At 40.1% G+C, this 23006-nt stretch overlaps 1 protein-coding gene across 1 annotated transcript in view; it reads right to left on the minus strand.

The window, feature by feature from the left end:
- Window positions 1-10426: 10426 nt before the first annotated feature.
- LOC149168223 (proteasome subunit beta type-3) overlaps window positions 10427-23006 on the minus strand; it is a 157903-nt gene continuing 145323 nt past the window's right edge. The window contains exon 6 of the mRNA XM_089428167.1: window positions 10427-10853. Within this exon, the coding sequence (XP_089284293.1) occupies window positions 10805-10853 (49 nt within the window). The 3' untranslated portion in view covers window positions 10427-10804. The remainder of the gene's footprint in view (window positions 10854-23006) is intronic.

The following is a 23006-nucleotide window of genomic DNA, read 5'->3' on the forward strand; positions in this document are numbered from 1 at the left end:
TAGGTTATTTTGGATAGTGGTTTTGATCATCTATTGGCAACTCTATATTGACTTTATTGTACTCTCTCTCTCTATTGAACATTTGATATAATAATAGTAAGAATTGATCAGAGGGTTTTCCCCATCTTAGGGTTTTTCCTGGCATTCACCAAATACTGGTGTTCTCTTGTCTTGGCTTGTTTTATGCTTTTATTGTTCATGTTCTATCTACAGTTTCTGTCAATGTGATGATTAATGTGATTGCTATTGAAAATTGTCATTGGGCTAACTAAAGGACATTGAATAAATTGTTGCAAGCACAGAACATACCATTGTTAACGAAAATTAATATGGTATTAGAGCCCAGGTGAAGACAAATCCCAAGAAAGAGAGAGAAAAACAATCACTAAGAGATATGTTGGACAAGACTATTGGACAAGTCTCCATGGCATTGACATCTTACTTCGAGACTGAGGGCAAGCTCAATGACAAATCTGACTATCATGCATGGAAGATGACTTTGGAATAGACTTTGAAGGAGCATGAAGTATTGGACTATGTGCAGGGAAAAGTTATGGAGCCTCCTTCAAATGCATCGGTTGTTGCTAAGACGAAGTATAGAAAAGGTTAATTCAAAGCAAAGAAAATTTTGACTGACTCCATTCAAAATCATTTGGTTGCCTCTATTTCTGATTTGGGAACTTCTAAGAAAATATATGATAAGTTGGTTGGGATGTTCAAAGTGAACAATGCAAATCAAATCCTCTTTCTCAATAACAAGTTGAAGGATATTAAGATGTATAAAGGGGAGTCTATCAAATCTTGCTTCATGAGAATAACTCAAATCAAGAATGACCTACTATTTATTGGAGAAGTTATTGTTGACGGTGAGCTCACTCTCATTGCACTTGGAGGTCTTTGAAGACCATGGGATGTATTTACCACCGCCATTCTCAACAATGTCAAGATACCTGGTTTTGATGAGTTATTGGCTAGATACACTCAAGAGGAAACAAGGATGATGGAAAAAGATAAGCCCTCCAATGGAAGTGAACCTACTACATTATTCTCTCATGCAAAAAGGAAGAATAAAGTTGGCTCAATGAGACAGGGTCAAAGATCCAAGAAGGGATTCAAAGAAGGAAGAAAAGGAAGGTGCTAAAATTGCAACAGGTTTGGCCACTATGCTAGAGAGTGCCCTCACAAGAAGAATTATCCAAGGGATGATGACAACAACAACAACAATTTCAAAGGCAATAGCAATCAAAGGAGCAACAGGTTCAACAAAAAAGGAAAGAGAAATGTTCACGTTGCTTGAAATAGAAATGGTCAACCTCCCAAAAGGACAAGAAATGTCAGGTATGATGAAAGTAATGTTGTAGAAAAACACTATGATTTTATCTTATTTCCACCCTCTACTACCTCTCCTCCGGATACTTTGGATCATTGGTTGATTGATAGTGGAGCCTCAAGGCACTTCACTGGATACAAAGAGGCCCTCTCAAATTTGATTGAGAGGAAGACTAATCTAGAGATTATACTTGGAGATAATTCCACCTACCCTATGACAGGCATAGGTATTATCACTCTTCACTTGAATCAAGGTCAAACCATCCATATACAAGATGTGTTGTATGTGCCCGATTTGAAGAAGAACTTGGTATCTATTTCTGTAATGAAAGACAAAGACTTCAAGGTAGCATTTGTTGATGGAAAAGTATGTATTTGGAAAAGAAACTCTAAAGATGCATTTACTCTTGGATTTAGGGTTGATGGTCTGTATCAAGTTAATGGAAGTCCTTTGGGAGATTTAGCAGGCGATACTTATCTTCAATCTGAGCTATGGCACTAGAGGTTTGCCCACTTACATTACAAGGCCTTACCTAGGGTAAAAAAGATGGTCATAGGGATTTCTGACTTTAATATGAACCATGAAGGAGTTTGTCAGGGATGTGCAGTTGGGGAACATACAAAGAGACCATTCCCTTCTATTGAAATCAAGACAATCGATATTCTTCAAATGGTCCATTCTGGCCTATCTAGTGCCCTGTCTGTAACCTCATTGGGTGATACATATATTATGCAATCTTTGTGGATGACTTCTCACATAAAATATGGATATATTTATTGAAGAGGAAGGATGAAAATGGATTCGTTCTTTCAAAGCATTGGTGGAAAATCAAACAGGGAAGAAGATCAAGATATTGAGGACTAGCAATGGGAATGGATATGAATCAAATGAATTCAATGACTTTTTCAGAGAGGTTGGAATTAAGAGGGAGACAACTATTCCAAAAACTCATAGCAAAATGGAGTTCCTGAAAGGAAGAATCGAACAATCATGGAAGCCACCTGTGCCATGATCTATGATCAAAGTCTACTTAAGTTCTTATGGGGAGAAGTTGTCAACATTGTTGTATATGTTCAAAATAGGAGCCCTCATCAAGCATTGGATTTCAAGACACCCAAAGAAGTTTTCACTGGTAAGAAACTTGAAGTTTCTCATTTTAGAATATTTGGTTGTCTGTTATACTTTCATGTGCTTAAAGAGAAAATAAATAAGTTGGAAGCTTCTAGGAAAAAAGGTATATTCGTTCGCTACAATGAAAATTCAAAGGCATATAGACATTGTGTGTTTGGTCAAATAGATGTGGAAGTAAGTCCTGATATCACCTTTGATGAAGACACTGCCCTTAGGAAAACTAGAGATCTCCCTATCTCAAGGAAGGACAATGATGATCCTGCGGAAAAACGGGATGAACCTCTGATGGATGAGACTATGCCCGATGTTGAAGCCCTGATGGATCCAATTGATCCACCTCTTGGTGATCCCTCTACCTCAAGGAAACGTCCACTATGGCTCAAAGATACTCTTGAAAATGTTGAGAGGCATATTGCTCCAAGAGGGACATTTCATGAAAGAAGTCGAACAGGTATCAAGGTTACTTGGTTGCCATGAGTATTATTGTTCAAGCTTAAACATGCACATTCGAAGAATTCATAAAGCATGAAGTATGGAAAGATGTGATGAATGAGGAATATGAATCAATCATGAAGAATGATGTTTGGGATATGGTGCCTAGGCCTAAGGACAAGTTCGTGGTCACCTCAAAATGGCTTTACAAAATTAAACATGGAGTCGATGGAAGTGTTGAAAAATGTAAGGCCAGGTTCATTGCTTGTGGCTTCTCTCAAAAAGGAGTGGACTATGCACCAATTGCCTGATATACTATTATTTGATCCATTATTGCTCTCGTTGCTAATCAAAGATGGAGCCTACATCAAATGGACGTCAAAATTGTTTTCTTGCATGACTCGCTTAAATAGGAAGTCTACTTGGAGAAACCTCACAGGTTTGAAGTAAAACATAGAAGGACACGCGTATGTCAGTTGAAGAAAGCCCTTTATGGGTTGAAGCAAGCCCCTAGGGCTCAGAACGAAAGGATTGACAGTTATCTTATGAAGTTGGGGTTTACAAGGAGCTCTGATGATCCCAACCTATACTTCAAGTTTGATAAGGACATGCCTCTTATTTTGATCCTTTATGTTGATGATCTCTTTCTAACTGGTGCGTCCCCTCTCATTTATCAATGCAAGAGGGAGTTGACTTCTGAATTTGAGAGGAACGACCTAGGACTAATGCATTACTTCTAGGCCTGGAGGTTTGGCAAAATTCAAGCGAGATTTTCCTTTCTCAAGGAAAATACATTATGAAGCTGCTAGAGAGATGTGGAATGGTGGATTGCAAATCTATGTCTATTCCGATGGAACTCAACTTCAAGAAGCTATGTGGAAGTGGTGTTCAGCTCGAATTGGAAAACTCTTTCGAGTATAAACAACTTGTGGGGGTCCCAATGTTTTTGGTAAACTCTCGTCCAGACATACGCTTCATTGTAAATACTTTGAGTCAATTTATGGTTGAGTCTCATCCCATACATTTGATTGATGCTAAAAATCTCTTTGGATATCTCAATGGCACAATCAACTGTGGGTTGAGATACATTGTCCGGTATTTGAGGCTACATGGATATTTTGATGTTGACTGGGATGGCAGCTTGGTGGATAGAAATAGCATGTCTGGATGTTGCTTCTCATTGGAATCTAATTCAATTTCTTGGATGAGCAAGAAGAAGAAATCGGTTTCTCTAAGCATCGTCGAGGCCGAATCATTGTAGCTAGTATGGCCTGTGTGAAAATTTGGAAGCTCAAATTTCTACTGCAACAACTGATTAAGTTCCTTCTATTTGTTAATTACTGAACAAATTATTTACTGCATCCTACAGCAAATACCGAAACTAATACACTACAACCTTCACCATTTAAATTAAATTAAATGTGGAAACAAGACACTGAACAAGAAAGAAATACACACCACATTACACCGTTATTTTTTGACAGATGTCCTCGGAAAAACCCAATGCAGGAAAACCGTCGCAGCAACTGAGTGTTTGTATTATTAAGCAGTAGTTTTCTTAATACAATTCGTTGGAAGCCCAACTAGCTATCCGATACAGAGAGAAACTGGACAAAAAGAGTAATGTGATGATCTCACCCTGTCATTGGAAGAATCAGCGTTGATATGTGCTAGAGGTGAGCCTTTGTGCTACCTCTGCAGTATTGCGTCAAGCCTATGCAATCACTATGTCCCTACAGCTGGGACTACACTACACCTTCTGATCCTCTGTTGGCTAGAAACTTCAACTCTCAGGCCTCCTGGGCTCACACCCTGGCTCCAGCACTAGATCTTTATTGTTTCTCAACAGAATTTTGATCTCCCTCTAAAGCTTTATGCTGCCACAACGTAGCTCTATGTGGCCCTGCGTCAGCCTCTTTGGACGTCTTTATGCCCCTTTGCCTTGTACTCTTCGGTCCAGGAAAACTTCCTCTGGAAACTATCCCTACCCCTCACCACAAGAAATCTCCTCAATCGATTCTCTAACAACTGTTGCATTGCCCTCTCTGAGAAATTTGATCTCTTGATCTTTCACTCGATATGTTTTCCAAATGCTCATCAAGCCTCCTCTTATAATCTTCTCGTTGAAAACCAACAGCCCATATTAGATTCTAATCAATGGCTCAGATCATTTTGGCTTGATTCTCGTCTTCTTCTAGAAGTTTCACCCACAATTTGATTAATACCCTTTAATTATTTTAATTTCCTAAGTTTAGACTTAGGCACCCATTAAAAATAATTAATTATTTTAATAAAAATATCTTTTGATGGAATTTCCAAAAACGATTTCTACGTATTGTGGAATACATGTGTCCAAGCCTCCCTGCAAATTTTGAGGCTTAGACCACATCCGATGCTACCAAAAATCAGCAACCTGTTGTGAAGCTATGTGGTTGAGGAAGCTCTTCAATGAGCTATTTGAGCACGCTCTAGATACCACCATTATATACTGCGGTAACTAGAGTAGAATTCACCTTTCAGAGAATCTTGTGTTCCACGACTGCTCCAAGCATATTGACATCAGGTACCACTTTATCTAGGGTATGGTACAACGAGGAGCAATAAGGCTCCAACACATCAGGATTGATGAGTAGATTGTTGACATTCTCAGCAAAACCTTGGGAAAGGTCAAATTATTAACCTTTCGAAAGAGACTTGGAGTCGTGGAAGGACCCTCCCATGAGGGTCCCCCTTGAGTTGAACATTGAGCTTTAAGAGCTCCTGGGACTTGGGGTACTTCTTGGAGCTATGTGCAACCATAGGGTGAGTGGTTCACCTTCCCCTATGATACCCCATGATGATATATGAGAGCATAGGGTGAGTGGTTCACCTTCCCTTATAGTTGATGATATATGCATAGTATCAGTGGTTCACCTTCTCCTATGGCATATGAGTATGCTAAATGGTTCACCTTCTTTTGTTGATGCCCCAGCATACATCCTACCCATGTAGTCCAGACTCATGGGAAGTACCTCTCATCTAGCCAATGAGTTGACAAAAGTTGATAAGGACCATAGCACTACAAACGAATGCATCATGTATTGTTGTATGCCATGTGTTTAGGATGCATGGTGTTCAACAACTTGATATGGGATCAAATCCGACTAGGGTTCTACCCCTGGACGGACTTTTGTCAATGAAGAGTGCCAAGGGCTTGATTCTTCTTCATTATTACATCAGGGTTCAGCAGAGTTGAGATGAGATGCAAAGATGGTACATGATGACAGGATGGCATGATGATGGATGGATTCGCAAGTGGAATTCTCCCTAGTTGAGAGGGAGTGTTAAAATTGGGAACTAGGGCCAAATTCCACTTTGGACAGCTCGTTTGATGGAGATAATTATTGCATTGAATTCCTCTTTTCGAGAGGAACAAAATCGACCTAAAAATCATCAAATGTGGATAAGGAAAAATATGGTTTTGAAGTCAAGCCCACACGTGCAAATTGTCAAGGTCAGCCACATCATCATGTAGGCTCATGAAGCCTAATAGACATGTTTTTTGACCCTCAACGACTTGTATAAATAAGAGAGACCTCAAACCTCATTTGGAATCATCACACCTCATCGTTTCTCTCTCCTCATCTGATTGGGTCATACAAATAGCAGGAGCAACGCTTCTCTCATACGTGTGGTTGAAAGATGATGAATTTCAGGGTTTGTTGCACAGTTGAAAGATGATGAATTTCAGGATTTGTTGCACGGTTTGACTAGTGTTGATCGGAGCTATTCTGACCTACGTTGACTACATTTTGTGCCAGAATTTTTGTTTTGGAGGGACACATTAATTGGCACAGAAACCGAGGTTTTCTGGGCTTGTTGATTGGGTTGACCACGGGACAGAAGTGCAGACTTTAACCAAGTTTGATCATTGTTTTATTCACTATTTTAGGCTAACTTTGACAATAAAGGTCGAGTTTCACTGCATTTGACCGAGGTACACTGTGGATTGTTTGTTGTTGCATAGACCATCATTGACTTTCTGGTTAGGGTTATTCACTGCTGCTATCTAGAAGTAAGAAAATCACAGATTGATTGCGCTAATTTGGACAATGGTTTTGATCATCTATTAGCAAGTCTATATTGACTTTATTGTACTCTCTCTTTATTGAACATTTGATATAATAATAAGAATAATTCATCAAAGGGTTTTCCCCATCTTGAGGTTTTTCCTTGGCATTCGCCAAACACTGGTGTTCTCTAGTCTTGGTGTGTCTTTTGCTTTTATTGTTCATGTTCTATCTACAGTTTCTATCAATGTGATGATTAATGTGATTGCTATTGGAAATTAAATTGTAAATTGTCATTGGGCTAACTAAAGGACATTGAAGAAATTGTTGCAAGCATAGAACATACCATTGTTAACTAAATTAACAGAAGCAATATGTCTAGTGAAGGCCATGGAGACAGAATGGGATCCAAATGATTGGGTAGGCAACTGAGACTGGTATTCCTTGAGCATTTGGAATCCAAGATATGGAAGAGGTCTCGTGGACCAACACTCTTTGAGGATTGAAAAGGGTATCCAAGACAAGAGTGGTCGAAGAGGACTGATGTCTTTTGAGGATTGGGAATCCAAGATAAGAATAGTCCTAAAATGACATACCTTGTGAACATCCAGATGGGGTATGTGCCTTGAGAGGTAGTGTGGTGTTCCACGTAAAGTCCCCTAGAATTATGCTTTGATATTATGGAAAGAAAGATCTTGTTAGTCAAGGCCTTGCTATGTCGACAATGTCGGTTATGATGATATGATGTTGATGCTTAAAGATAGCTTACCAATCTGACTCTTCTTATGATAACTTTTCAATGTGAATATTGTCCTTGTAGCAGTTGGACAATTATGAATACCTCCCTAATTAAGAGGGAGTGTTGAAAAATGTAACTAGTTTCGATCTTCATAATTGTCACTTGACTCATGTCATGATGTAATTATCAAAAGAAGAATGAAAATGATGTAAAGGTCAAAAGAAAATTATTTTTGTAAAGCAATGGTTTCATGCTTAAGTTATTTGTTACTAGGTCAAGCATTCATTTAATGCTTCTAGGGTTTACATGAGTCAAATAGTCCTTGTAAAGAGACCCTTTCGAGCACTTGTATCAAAAAGAGAAAAATTATTTTGTATTTTTGACATGCCTAGAAGGCTCCCAAGACCAAGTTGGCCAGCGTATGTAAAGTAGGGTTAGAAATGGTTAATGGAGCCTCTTGAAAGGCGATAAAAGTGTGGAACTTCGACCCATGAGAACACACGACAACACACATTTTTTGGATTCAATATGCAATTGGAATAGGCATGTGAAGATCCTAGAAGGCTAGAAGAGCCTAACGAAGAAAGAAACAAAACCTAATATGTTTGGAAGTTTGTAATATCTTTGTAGCAGCTCTCTCATGCAAGAAACCTAGGGTTCCTGAGCTCTCCACAGGTCCGAAATTGCAGGAAGGTGTTGCAGACTTGGTTTGTGAGACTAAAGGCTAGAAGAGCCTTGTTGTGAAGAATGTTTGTTTCGCTGCCCTTGGAGATCTTGTCTTACATTGCAAAAGAAGGTTTTGGTTGGCTGGCTTGGTTCTTGATGGTAGTCTCGTGTCTTGGTTTTGGTCTTGCAAGTCTCCTTTGAATTGATTCTATAAGAAGAAAAATTATTTAGGTTTTCCCCTTGGAGGGGTTTTGCCCTGGCTTGGAGCTTATATCTTGTTTTCATCTTTGTATGGTTGTGATCTGCATTGTTTTGGCATTTATCTGATGATAAAAACATAAGCATAATCAAGGAGAAGATCATGATATCACAAATAAGTGTCAAGTAAGAAAAATTGAAATTAAAAATTACCCTCATGCTGCCCTAATCGATTTTCCAACAACCTGCTCCCTCAGCATGACTGCACCTTTTCTTTTATGCTGCTCTTTTGATGGACTATTAATGATTCTTAACTTTTACTGAGGAGATGTGGATAGTCCTGTTTTTTCTCTTTTCCAAGACAACTTAGAAAAAAACAAAAAAATCACCATTTATATTCATATAGACAGAACCGAAATTACATTTTTCATCGTCATAGAGAACTTTTAACCCAAAAAATGAACTACATGTTCCTTTTTCATAAACCCATAATCTAAGAAAACTGTACTTTAGAGATCCGAGACCACTTTAGCCATCAAGTTTATACAATCTATAAATAATCCTAAGACCTCAAGATAATACAAAATGATGCAATAATAGCAGCTTTCAGTTTCTACAGCCAATTAGGATAAAGAAAATTTGTTAAATTTTCTCCTTTATGATGTATGGCATGTTTTGACATATATATGATAACTATTAAACTTGTAGAAAAGCTGATAGGAATATGCTGGAACCATATAAACTATATGCGCTAAAAGTGTTTCAGTACTTTTTGAATGTAACTTTCTTCTTACAATACACATGTCTGGCATCCAGATGGGCAGTTCAGAAACTAGTTTATGCTTTTTGGTTCAAGATTAGTAGGTATTGTGCAACTATATACTGTTTTATAATTGTTTCACTATATTTCTTTGGACTTTTTTTTAATTCTACATCAAGAGAGCTTAAGCTCTGTCGTGAGACATGCATGATCTATTGGATAACCATTTGACCATTTTGTGGTCATCCACCGTATAAAATAGCTTTTTCTCTTAAAAATGGTACAGGGCAAAGTGTATTTCTACATTAATCCCTCGTTGAAAATTCCAAATTTGAACCAAACCTAATCACTGCCAAACCCAAACTCGAACCTGAACCATGTGACTTATGTTGGAGGTTCTTGTGTAATGTCTCTTAAACTGACAAAACATGAAACATAAGAGGAAAACTTTAGAACTAAACCTGAGAACCAAGGAATATACCTGGTATTATTGGTGTGATAAAACCCCAGTGAACTATATTTAACACAATCTGGGAGAATATAAAGTGTTACTTCCAAAGCAAGCGAATATGCTCATTGCCATGAAACTACAATAGTCAAATGTGAAATCTGCCACAGGACTATAGATAGGTTATCATGTATGATACTTGATGAGACTCAGCTAATTGCCTACAAAATTTTACAACTTGAGGATCACATCCTTTACATTTGGCCAGTAGTCATAACATTTTCCCAAATCCAAGGCACCTACGTCACCATACAGAAAATATTGTCCACCTTATGTGAGCATGTAGCATTAAAGATAATCCTTGTCAATTAACCAACAAATTTGTGATTTCACTTAGTAAATCTAGTTACTCTCTAAATCCAAACATTTCTAATAAACTACCAGATATCTCCAAAGAAATAAAACATGACAAACTCTAATATGTGATAAACCTCAAAGCAAAATGTAACATTATATGCAGCAGATGACAAAAAATAACCACATTTTCCAAATACTTCCTTCACAAATGTTACAGCACCGAAGGTTCTCATTTGCAGATGTGAAATAGTTGGTGTAATATTTCACGGAGCAATAATTTTATTGACTGGGTAGCTACTTTCTGAATGCCAATACATGGAAAAGGAACACCACTTTATAACAAGCAAAGAAATCAGTATCTCACATAGGAGTACAAAATTTCAGAAAATGTTGCTCCCTCAAAATGTACCAATTTAAAATTAGGATAAGTGAAATTTGATTGTGTGCTTGGTCCATAGAAAAACTTGATTGCAAATTGATTAGAGATGCAGGAAAAGGTTCAGTTTGCATTGGACTCTGGAGGATTTAACTGAGGCAAGTAATGAAAGCCTAGGTGGCTTCTTGTGCAATGACATCAAATGTATTAATGTTTTCAACAACTCCGACTCCACTATGTACTAAAGTACATTTCTGCTCATTTAATAGCCACCAATAACATTGCTAAGACCTGTAATTTCTCTTGCAAAAAAACAGCTCAGTCCATGCGTCCCTTCAATGTGCGCTCAATCACTTGATTTGGTGACCTGCATTTTTTGTTACAAGTAAATTAGCATTTGTCTGTAATCCATAGCCACTTACTAAAACACATTTTGGTTCGTTGTACTTATGTTAGTAAATCTTGTTCCAACTAGTTGGAAATGAAAGACGTTGAAAAAAAATTAAACTATATAAAATTACTTGATGCACAAAGGTGACCGAAACCCTCTCGTAACTATCAATTCCATCAAGGCCTCTTCAAAATCAGTTCAAAATTATAAAAACTGTCAATAGAAGGAAGGAAAACAATATGCACTTTAGCCTTCGCAACTTCCATATAAGAAAAGCCCCGATGAGTGATGCAATTGTGGGAAGTCACAAATAACATTTGTTACCACCAATAGCTTTAAATTCCCCAAAAAAACTGTTTGGCAATGTCATATGGGAAAAAATTTGTGGAGATAGGGAGTAGCTCCTAATGAGAAAGATGTATCTCTCCTAGTATCCTCATATTCCTATCTGAAGAGGGAGAACACAGAACTTAAATAGGTTGATAAAAATATGACACTTTCGGAGAATGGAACATGCCAACAAACACTGAAAGTAATAATCGATTCAACATGGCATATATCATTCAAATAAATATGTGAAGCATTATCCATTATTAATGAACACCCCACTTTAGGCCTTGGGCAAATACCCATTCCTACCTAGCCCCATGGAACACTTAAACTGAAAGACTAACCAGCATTCTATAGAAAACATGATTAATTAACCTTAAATCTAGTAACTGAAGTCATTAACAAACATTATGTTAGCATTAAACAGTGTTGTGGGGGAACGCCTCCCTCCCCCCTCAATCCCACTCCCAATCCGCGCTCCGGGCGGGAGCGACTCGGGAGCGGGTCGAGAGTGCACTCCCTAAAAAAAAAATGCTCCCTGCCTTTTCGGGAGCATTTTGCCTTTTTTGCAATTTTTTTTTTTGTACTGATGTTCCAAATGCAATTTTTTTCAAAGAAACAAGTAAGTTTTGAGTGGGGCAGCTTAATGATAAAGTCTATTGCCCTAGTATTGATATGCGATTCATGGTAATGTTAAATTCTTAAATTTTTAACATTACCATGAAATGACTCAAGATGTTTGAGAGTGGTTCCGACCTCATTGGATTTCATATGGAGAAAGTAGAATTTTATATTTCATTCAAAATCCAGCAGACTTATCAGTTTTTCGGGATTTCAGGATTGCAATGTTTCCATTGCCTTTTGTCATGTATTAGGGTATGGATCTCGTATTTAATCAAGATCACCAATCCCTCTATGTACCTTGATGTTAGTGACATTGGTTGTTGAACTCCTCTATCATGACCCTCCTAAAAATGTACGCATCACTCAAACAAAATCTTGACTTGACATGCTATGCTTTTTCTATCTTATGTTAATGCTTAGAGGGTGATATTAATGACAAAGATCCCGATACAGATACAGAGGTAATGAGAAAGATACCTCTGGATATTAATGCTTAGAGGGTGATATTAATGACAAAGATCCTGATTTTCCAACAAAACTAAAATATTATACATTTCTTGTGGTGGCAAGAGGCCCAAGCATAAGAAATAGATAATAGATTCTTCTCTTTTCTAGTTTCTAGAAGCTTTTATAACTATTGACTCTTTCATATTTATTATGATATTTTATTAAACAATATATGACAATTTAAGTTTGAAGTTGGCAATTATAACTCATTAGTAATGAATTATGAATATGATGCTACATGAAAGTTGAAAGTTGTTTCATTTCATTTTATAACATTTCATTTCATGTTAGATATTATTTGTTGTAATGGTTACACTTAGCTTACAAGTACAACTTTGGTGATCAATGATGATAAATGTTATATATTGAATTTTGAAAGCTTGAAACTTTAAGATTGATGAATCATGAGACTCAATATGTTGTATGTTACTATGTTACTAACTTGTGGACGTGGTTGATGAAGATTATAACTTCTAGATGATTGTTGTTATATGGTTCAATCTATGTTTTTTTATGTTTGTTATATCTAATTCGTCATTCTACATGTTTTTGTTGACATATATGTATCAAAATATAAAAATATAAAAAATGCTCTGGGATTTGCTCCCAAACTGAGAGCTTCTGAAAATGTCGCTCCCGCACCCGTTTTCACTCCCGCTCCCCGCTTTCGCTCTCGCTCCCAAGTAACATTGAGGAGGACAGACATTCCATTATACTTGAGGAGGAAGAGCATTGGCAGCTCAAAAGCAAGGCAATTTGGCTATCCTTGTGGGGCAACACAAGGTTTTTTCACCAATTTACAAACGCTCGAAAGCAGGTTAATACCATCTGGCATCTACATGATTCTATTGGTTTTGTGCTTCATTCTTTTGAGGATAAAGTTGTTGAAGGTGTCCACTATTTCCACTCGCTCTTTTCAGCCCCATAAGGTAGTCCTATCTAAGAGATTTTCCAAGTGGTTAACAAAATTCCCAGTGTAATTTCGAAGGAGATGAATGTGTCCCTTCTGGAGGTAGTCTCATAACAGAAAGTGTTCTCTGCTCTCGTTTCTATGCAGAAGTCTATGTGCCCCAAGCCCGATGGATTCCCTATTGAGCTCTACCTAGGTTTCTATGATCATATTAAAGATGATCTTTTAAAGGTTATCGATGAGTCCCATAGTGTTCGTAAGGCTCTAGGCTCTTTCAACTCTTCCTTTCTTTGTCTCGTCCCAAAAAATTAGGAAGGCACTTCCTTTGATGACAACAGGCTAATTACACGTTGTCATTTGACCTATAAATTGATCTCAAAAATCATAGCAAGGAGAATCAAGTCGATCCTCAGCTCTATAATTTCACAAGAGTAGTTCGACCTTTTACAAGATAAAAAAAAAATCGAAGACGTTGTTGGTTTGGTTCAAGATGTCTTCCATTCAGTTAAATCATCAAACTTGAAAGTAGTTATATTAAAATTGGACTTGTCTAAGGCTTACGATAGGGTCGATTGAACCTTCCTCCGCCTGGTCCTTATACAACTAGGTTTCGCATTACAATTGGTAAATTGGATTATGGGTTGTTTACAGTCGACTTCTTTTGCTATAATGATCAATGGGACTCCTTATGAGTTTTCCCATTCCACTCATGGGCTTCATCAGGGATATCCCTTGTCGCCCTTATTGTTCCTTATTATAGTCGAGGCTTTCAACAAGCAATCAAAGGGTATCGCTCTAGAGGTAGTGTTCATGGCATTAGGATCTAGAATGAGGTGGAAATTTCCCATATTCTCTTTGTTGATGACATGCTATGTTGCATTTCTGGGGAAGGCAGATATATTATCTCCCTCAAGTGTCGCATTGATCTCTTTTGTAAGGTTACAGTGTTAAAATTGACAACTAGGGCCAAACTCCATGTGGGTCATCTTATTAATGGAAGCTGATATTTTTCTTGGATCCCTCTCATTGAGAGGTGTAGGATTGATCTAAAGATCATCCGATTCCAATAAGTATTCATGAAGATATGAATTTATTTGTGTTATGGGACAATTCGTCAATGTCAGCCAGCAACCAAATAAACCCCACTTGTGTTCAACATTTTAGTATAAATAGAGGTGGCCTTCAAGTCATTTTCAACACACTTGGGATCTCTTCCTCTCTACTTGTCTTTGGGTTTTAATAGAGGAGAGATCCTAAGGGATAACGCTGCCCTAATCTAGAGGGCAGAAGCCGGAACTGCCAGGAACAGCCGGAACAGCCAGAACTGCCAGAACAGCCGGAACAGCCGAAAACTATCGGGAACTGCTGGGAACAGTCGGAACTGCCAGGAACAATCGAAACTGCCAGAACAGCTGGAACTGTCGGGAACTATCGAGAACTGTTGGGTGTTCAGAACAGCCGGAACTGCCGACAACTACCGGAACTTCCGAAACTGCCGGGAACAGCCGAGAACTGCCGGGAACAACCGGAACTGCCGGAACTATTGGGAACTGTCGGGAACTGCCGGGAACAACCGGAACTACCGGGAACTGTCGGGAACAACCAGAACTACCGGGAACAGCCGGAACTGCCAAAACAACCCGAACAGCCGGAACAATCGGAACTGCCAAAATAGCAGGAACTGCCGAGAACTACTGGGAACTGTCAGGAACTGTCGAACCTATAGGGAACAATCGGGGACAGCTGGAACTGCCGGAACTATCGGGAACTGCCGGAACTGTCAGGAACAGCTGGAACTGTCAGCACTGTCGGAACTGTCAGGAACAGTCGGAAATAGCCGGAACTATCGGGAACTATCGGAGCATCTGTCTCCGAAGGAGAGCAACATGCAAGGGACAACTAACTAACATTGGGACAATTGTATGGTACTTAGCAGCAAATACACCAAGCATGCAATGTTACAACTAGCATGCAAGGGACAGCTAGCATGCAACAGCAAGCATGCTAGGGATAGCAAGCATGCTAAGGACAACAAGCATGCTAGGGACAAGCAAGCAAGGTGCAGCCAGAGCATAGGTCAGTACGGCAACATGGTGTAGCAATGGCACATAATGCAGTACAGTGATGGGTACAGTCATGATAAATGAAGCGTGATGAGATGCAGCATAATGATGATAGGTGCAGCATGGTGCAGCGCGGTGAGGTGCAGCATGATGACGAAATGCAACACAACGATAGGTGAAGGAGTCACCTTGGAGAATCAGTTGAAGCAGCATGTGTTCAACTGATCTCATGTATCATCTTCTTAGAGATGATCTATGCTCTTATCTAGATAAGTCAAAGTGTTGACTTCTGTTGTAAACGTACTATCTCTCTCTCTCTCTGCTGAAATATTGAAGAACATATAAGAAGAATTGATCAAGGGTTTCCCCACATTGGGGTTTGTCCCTGGCTAGCGCCACATCTTGTGTCCTCTTGTCTTGGCTTGTCTTCTGCGATTTATGTTTATGTTCTATCTACAGTTTACTTTAATGATGATGTGATTGCTAATCTAGAAAAGATATTGAGCTAACTGTGAAAATTAAAATAAATTTCTCTAAGCATAGAACATACCTAAAATTAACATGGTATCAAAGCTGAGGTGAAGACAATGCCCAAGCAAGAGTGAAAGAGAATTCACCGAAGACAGTTGGGAAAGGACAAAAGGATCAGTAGATTCCTCATCCCTCTTCAAATTCACCGAGGGTGAATTCAAAGCAGAGAATATTATCAGAATGGCGCAGCGGAAGTTTCTGATGGCCTACATAAAGATCACTTCATTGTGAAGTCCGGATCTAAAGGTGGAAGGAAAGGCAGATGCCTTGGTTGCAATAAGTTCGGCCATTATGTGAAGGAGTGTCTGAATGGCAAAGACACATCTCTTGATGAAGATAACAATCATTCCAAGGACATCTTCAATGATCAAAGGAATGACAGGTAATGCAAGTCATCAAGGAAATGGCCGACTCTTCAAAGAAAGCAAGGAACCCCAGGTATGAAGAATCAAATGTTGTTTTTGATAAGATAAAGAAGCGTTATCTTGTATTGGCCCTCTCCTTCAGATTCTTTGGGAATCTGGCTTATTGATTGTAGTGCTTCAAGGCACTTCATCGGATAGTAGGGTGCACTCTCTAATTTGGTAGAGATGGAAACAATCGTGGGATTATACTTGGAGCTGATGCCACCTATCCCGGAAAGGGTGTAGGGAATGTTACCCCTCAATTGAATGAGGGTAACTTGATTCATTTACAGAATCTTTTTTATGTACCTGATCGCAAGAAGAACCTGGTGTCCATCTCGGCAATGGAAGTCAAAGGTTACAGGGTGGTACTCATCGATGGAAAGGTACGTGTTTGAAAATAGAATTTTCAAAGATGTTTTTGAGTTCAAGGTTGTATCCCATGTCCATTAACACATAGCACAGGAGGTCTGTGAGTCAGATGGTGACAGGGATGCCTAAATTCAAAAAGAGCATGAAAGTACATGTTTGAGATGTATCGAAGGAAAATCCTACAAGGGGACCATTCCCCTCATGCAGCAAGTCCACAAGTTTGGAACAACCCGAGGAGTTTGAGATTCATGATCGGGAATCTCATGTATACAGGTGGAAGAAAGCCCTCTATGGCTTGAAGCAAAACACCCCGGGCATAGAATGAGAGGATTGATAGCTGTCTGATGAAGCTGAGATTCACTAGGAGTGAATCCGATCCAAGCCATTACCCGAAGGTTGTGCATGACAGACCTCTCATACTGGCACCTTATGAGGACGACCTATTTCTAACAGGTGCAGACCCTCTCATTTGCAGAAGTAAGAGGGAGTTGGATTTCGGATCTGGAGTAATAAACTACAAGCCTGTGACTACCTCGAGGATCTTAGCTTTCAGAAGTTATATGGTAGTGATGTCGGACTAGATTTGGGAAATGCCTCTGAGTTTCATAAACTCATTCGCGTTGATGATATTGGTGAACTTCCGTCCAGACATATGTTTTGCAGTTACCATGGTGAGCTCATATTTGGTTGAGCCTCACTGGATTGGTGCCAAGAATCTTCTGAGATATCTTCAGGGCACAATCTCTCATGGATTGAGATACACTCAGAAATATGAAACTGCATGATTATTCGAACGCTGACTAGGTAGGCAGTGTGGAGGATCACTAGAGCACTTCTCAGTGCTAGTTCTCTTTGGATTCTGCTTCGATATCATGGATGAGCAGGAAGCAGAAGTCGGTTGCTATAAGCATCACTGAAACCGTATACGTAGCTACGAGTATGATCTCGTGTGAAGTTGCATGGTTGCAGAAGCTCTTAAGTGAGTTGTTTGTACACATGATGAATACCACTGTGATTCTCTGTGACAACCAGAGGGGGGATTCGATTATTAAGGAATCCCGTATTCGATGATTTCTCCAACAGATAGACATCAGATACTGCCTTATATGGGATATGGTAAGTCGATGAGCGAGGAGGCTCCATCGCATTTAGACTGATGTACAGGTTGTAGACATTTTGTCAAAGCCCCGGGGAAAGGTCAGCTCCATGACTTTCCCGAACGACTTGGAGTCGTTGAGAGACCTTCTTATAAGGGTCCTGCATGTTGCATGCATTGAGCTCTGGGAGCTCTGGGGGCTTGGGGTACTTACTGGAGCAACATACGACCACACGGCGACCCACCCTCCCCTGGTGTGCGCTATGTACAGGATGACAAGTTCAACCTTCCCCTGTGATACCCCGTGGTGACTATGGAACAGGATGATTAGTTCTCCTGTGGGCCGGGATGATTAGTTCTCCCATGGCAACTGTGGAACAGGATGATTAGTTCTCCTATGGGCCGGGATGATTAGTTCTCCCGTGGCAACTGTGAAACGAGATGATTAGTTCTCCTGTCGAGGCATCCTACCCATGCAGTCTGGGACTCATGGGAAGTACATCTCATCTGATCAATGAGCAGGGAAATGGGGTTAGGGACCATAGTAGTACTATTGATGGACGCATCCTTGTATCTACCGTACTCCCTATGCTAGGATAACCTCCATTGATCTGGGATCAATGAAACTGATCTGGGATCAATATGAGTGGTTTGAGACACTCTCTTGTGATATTGATCTGGGATCAATAAAACTGACTTCGAGTCGGTAAGAGTGATGTGACACACTCTCTTCAGATGAAACTGAATTCGAGTCAGTAGAGAATGGTATGAGACATTCTCAATCAATTCTTCTTCTTCATGGTTCAGTAGAGCAGAGCAGTGCAGGGCACTGATGGCAGAGATAGTACAGTCGGACATATGGATCAGCGGATGGAGTTCTCCCTAGTAGAGAGTGAGTGTTAAAATTGGCAACTAGGGCCAAACTCCATGTGGGTCATCTTATTAATGGAAGCTGATGTTTTTCTTGGATCCCTCTCATCGAGAGGTGTAGGATTGATCCAAAGATCATCCGATTCCGATAAGTATTCATGGAGATATGAATTTATTTGTGTTATGGGGCAACTCGTCAAGGTCAACCAACAACCAAATAAACCCCACTTGTGCTCAACGTTTTAGTATAAATAGAGGAGGCCTTCAAGTCATTTTCAACACACTTGGGATCTCTTCCTCTCTACTTGTCTTTGGGTTTTAATAGAGGAGAGATCCTAAGGGATAACGCTGCCCTAATCTAGAGGGAAAAGCTGGAACTGTCGGGAACAGTCAGAACTGCCGGGACAACTGGAACAGTCGGAACTGTTGGAACTGCCGGGAACTACCAGGAACTACCATTACAACTGGAACAGCGGGAACTGCCGGGAACTACCGGGAACTGTCGGGAACTACCGGGAACTATCGGGAACAACCAGAACTGTTGGAACTGTCGGGAACAGCAGGAACTGCTGGAACTGCCGGCCAGGACAGCTGGAACAGCCAGAACTGCCGGAATTGTCGGGAACTACCGGAACTGTCGAAACTGCCGGGAACAACAGGGACTGCCGGAACAACCGAAACTGCCGAAACTGCTGGGAACTACCGGGAACTATCGGGAACAGTCGGAACAGCTGGAACTACCGGGAACTACCGGAACTACCGGGAACAGCCGAGAACTGCCAAGAACAGCTGGAACTATCCGGAACTGCCGAGAACTACCGGAACTGCCGAGAAGTGCCAGGAATTGTCAGGAACAGCCGGAATTGCCAGAACTACCAAAACAGTCGAAACTGCTGGAACTGTCAGAACTGCCGGAACTACCGGGAACTGCCGAGAACTGTCAGAACTACAAGAACAGCGGGAACTGTCGGGAACAATCAGGAACAGTCGGAGCTGCCGTAACTGCCGGGAACTGTCGAGAACAGCCGAAACTGCCTAACTGTCGAAACTGTCGGGAACTGTCAGGCACTGTCGAAACTGTCGGGAACAGCGGGAACTACCGGGAACTATCAGAGCATCTGTCTCCGAAGGAGAGCAACATGCAAGGGACAACTAACTAACATTGGGACAATTGTATGGTACTTAGCAACAAATACACCAAGCATGCAATGTTACAGCTAGCATGCAAGGGACAGCGAGCATGCTAGGGACAGCAAGCATGCTAAGGACAAAAAGCATGCCAGGGATAGCAAGCAAGCAAGGTGCAGCCAGAGCATAGGTCAGTACGGCAACATGGTGTAGCAATGGCACATAATGTAGTACAGTGATGGGTACAGTCATGATTAATGAAGCGTGATGAGATGCAGCATAATGATGATGGGTGCAGCATGGTGTAGCGCGGTGAGGTGCAGCATGATGACGAAATGCAGCACAACGATAGGTGAAGGAGTCACCTTGAAAATCAGTTGAAGTAGCATGTCTTCAACTGATCTCATGTATCATCTTCTTAGAGATGATCTATGCTCTTATCTAGATATGTCAAAGTGTTGACTTCTGTTGTAAACGTACTATCTCTCTCTCTCTCTCTCTGTTGAACTATTGAAGAACATATAAAAAGAATTGATCAAGGGCTTCCCCATATTGGGGTTTATCCCTGGCTAGCGCCACATCTTGTGTCCTCTTGTCTTGGCTTGTCTTCTGCGATTTATGTTTATGTTCTATCTGCAGTTTACTTTAATGTTGATGTGATTGCTAATCTAGAAAAGATATTCAGCTAACTGTGAAAATTGAAATAAATTGCTCTAAGCATAGAACATACCTAAAATTAACATACAGGAATGCTCATCAATCAACACAATTCCTATATTATCAACAATGGTCTTCCAGGTGTTCCTCTGGCTCATCTAAGGGATTTATTTACCTTTCCTGTCAAGGATTTGGGCAACAATTTGAAATATCTTAGTTTCTTCTTCAAACCAAATAAATACAAGATAGTAGATTGGTCATGGATGGTAAAGAAGGTTGAGAAGAGAATGTCCATAATGGAAAACAGATTTATCTCTAAAGGAGGTAGGTTTGTGCAAGGAAGTTTTGGAGACATTTCATTGTACTGGAACTCCATTGTTGTCATGCTCAAAAGCATCCTCTTGAGGATTAGGAAAGTCAGTTTCCATTTCCTTTGGGCGAGGAACCCGATCAAAAAAGGCATGGCCTTGGTTAGTTGGACACATCTTGCTGCTCCAAAAGAGCTCGGAGGTTAGTGATTAAAACCTCTTCGCTAAGGCGTTGGTAGGGAAAAACCTATGGCAGCTCTCAACGGAAAATTCTTCATTTCAAAGTAATGTAGGCTAAGTATTTCAAAGGAAAATATTTGGTGGATTGGTTAAATATTCCCAACAATTCCACCGAAGGATCTAACGTGTGGAAGGCGATTGGTCCAAGCAGCTCCATTGGTGCAAAAACAATTAGCATGGTGTGCAGGGATGAACGCGAAATCAAAATCAGTCTAGACCCATGGTTTGGGGCTAGGGACAATTATGGGCTATATGCTCCTTTGTGGGAAGCTCTGAGGCAATCCAAATCATAGTCCTTGCGGATGCAAAGGCCTAGGATCCACAAGCTAAAGGTCGAGCTAGACGGGTGTCTGCAACATCCCTGGGTTTCTCAGAGGCGTTTCCAATGACATGGGGAAATTTTGTCAACTTGTTGGTCGAGAATCATGTGTATCTCAAGGATAATGTACAAGATATGATTTGTTGGACAAAAAATCCACACACAGGCTGCTAAGGCCTAGGATCCACAAGCTAAAGGTCGAGCTAGATGGGTGTCTGCAACATCCCTGGGTTTATGGAGGCGTTTCCAATGGAATGGGGAAATTTTGTCAACTTGTTGGTCGAGAATCATGTGCATCTCAAGGATAATGTACAAGATATGATTTGTTGGACAAAAAATCCACACACAGGTTACTTCATTGCGAAGCTTGAGTACATATCTTGATTTGAGGACTCTTTCAACATTCAAAAACAGTGGTGGTGGAAAGTTATTTGGGGAGTAAGGAGCCCTCTGAAAGCCAAGTTCATTGTTTGGCTGGCCCTCAACAGTAAATTACTCACCTGGGATAACTTATTGAGGCGAGGGTGGATTGGTCCAAATCGATGCCCTTTGTGTAGTGAACATGAAGAATCTCACTTGCATTTATTTATTAAGTGAAAATATTTTTACAAAGGTTCGTGAGTCCGTGTGGTTCTCTTTCAAGCCAAAAGTTGTTTGGACTAGTTTATCCCTTTGCAATGCACTTTACGCATCGTGATTTGACAAGTAGGTGATATCCTTTGATGGTTTTCCATGCATATTAGTCTCATGCATTTGAAGAGCTAGAAATCTCATGGTTTTTCAGGACTGTTTCATGCCTCTTGAGTTATGTGCAACTAAGGTGGCAGTTGTGGCTAGTGAATTCAAGACAGATCCAAACCCAACCAAACACAGGAATCTAATTATGCTAGCACTAGATTATGACACCCCTTGGGGGTATTTTGATGGCGCTAGTTAGGCACACCCTCCTTGTTGCAACGTCGGGGTCATCCTCTATTTTAGTCACTCTCACTTCATTCATTGTTGCTATGTGTCGGGCAAGGGTTCAAACAACAATGTTGAATTTGCAGCTCTATGGTGCTTGTTGGAATTGGCAAGGAAAAAAGGTGTTCCCAGATTACAAGTGTTTGGATATTTCAAATTAGTCATCAATTGGGCAGACCAAAAGGCAGAGGTCTCCAACATTTGTCTCAATTCTCTGTTTTTTGGCATTCGTGTTATTGCGAGCTCTTTCAACCAAGCATTTTTCAGGCACATCCTTCGCGAATTAAACTTGGAAGTAGACGTTCTCTCAAAGGATGCCCTTGTGCTCCCGGTTGGATTAGTTGGGATTTACGAGTTTGCAGATGGTGTTGAGACTGATTCCATGGAATCCAACCTCCCTTTCTAGCAGCTCTTTATGTTTTCCTCTCTTTTGATTTTTGTAACAAGTGGATTATAAATTGGATAGTGTCGGGGGTTCTTAAAATTTCTTAGAACTAGATGCTTCCTAAAGGAATTACTAGTCTTGATGTTATGTTAGAATTCAGAAAAACCTGACTTGATATCCTAAATATCAGTCGGTGGACAACTTATGTATATATTTTACTTCCAAATATATACATTTTTTTTCTTTTGAAAATATATAAAAATAAAATAAAAAATAAAAATTGTAAAGGATAATATATACTCTGAGGATTCTCTCCCATCAGCAAAGTCTACTATGAGTAGTCAGTACCCAACAATGTCCAACAACGGCTATTCCTTACTAGAGTATTTTGAGTTCTCTCCCAGCGGCAAGGTCACAGTCAA

The sequence above is a fragment of the Pinus tabuliformis genome, chromosome 4_2 (genome assembly GCF_031772625.1).
Source record: "Pinus tabuliformis cultivar Carrire ecotype Pingquan chromosome 4_2, CPIR1, whole genome shotgun sequence".
Lineage (NCBI taxonomy): Eukaryota > Viridiplantae > Streptophyta > Pinopsida > Pinales > Pinaceae > Pinus > Pinus tabuliformis.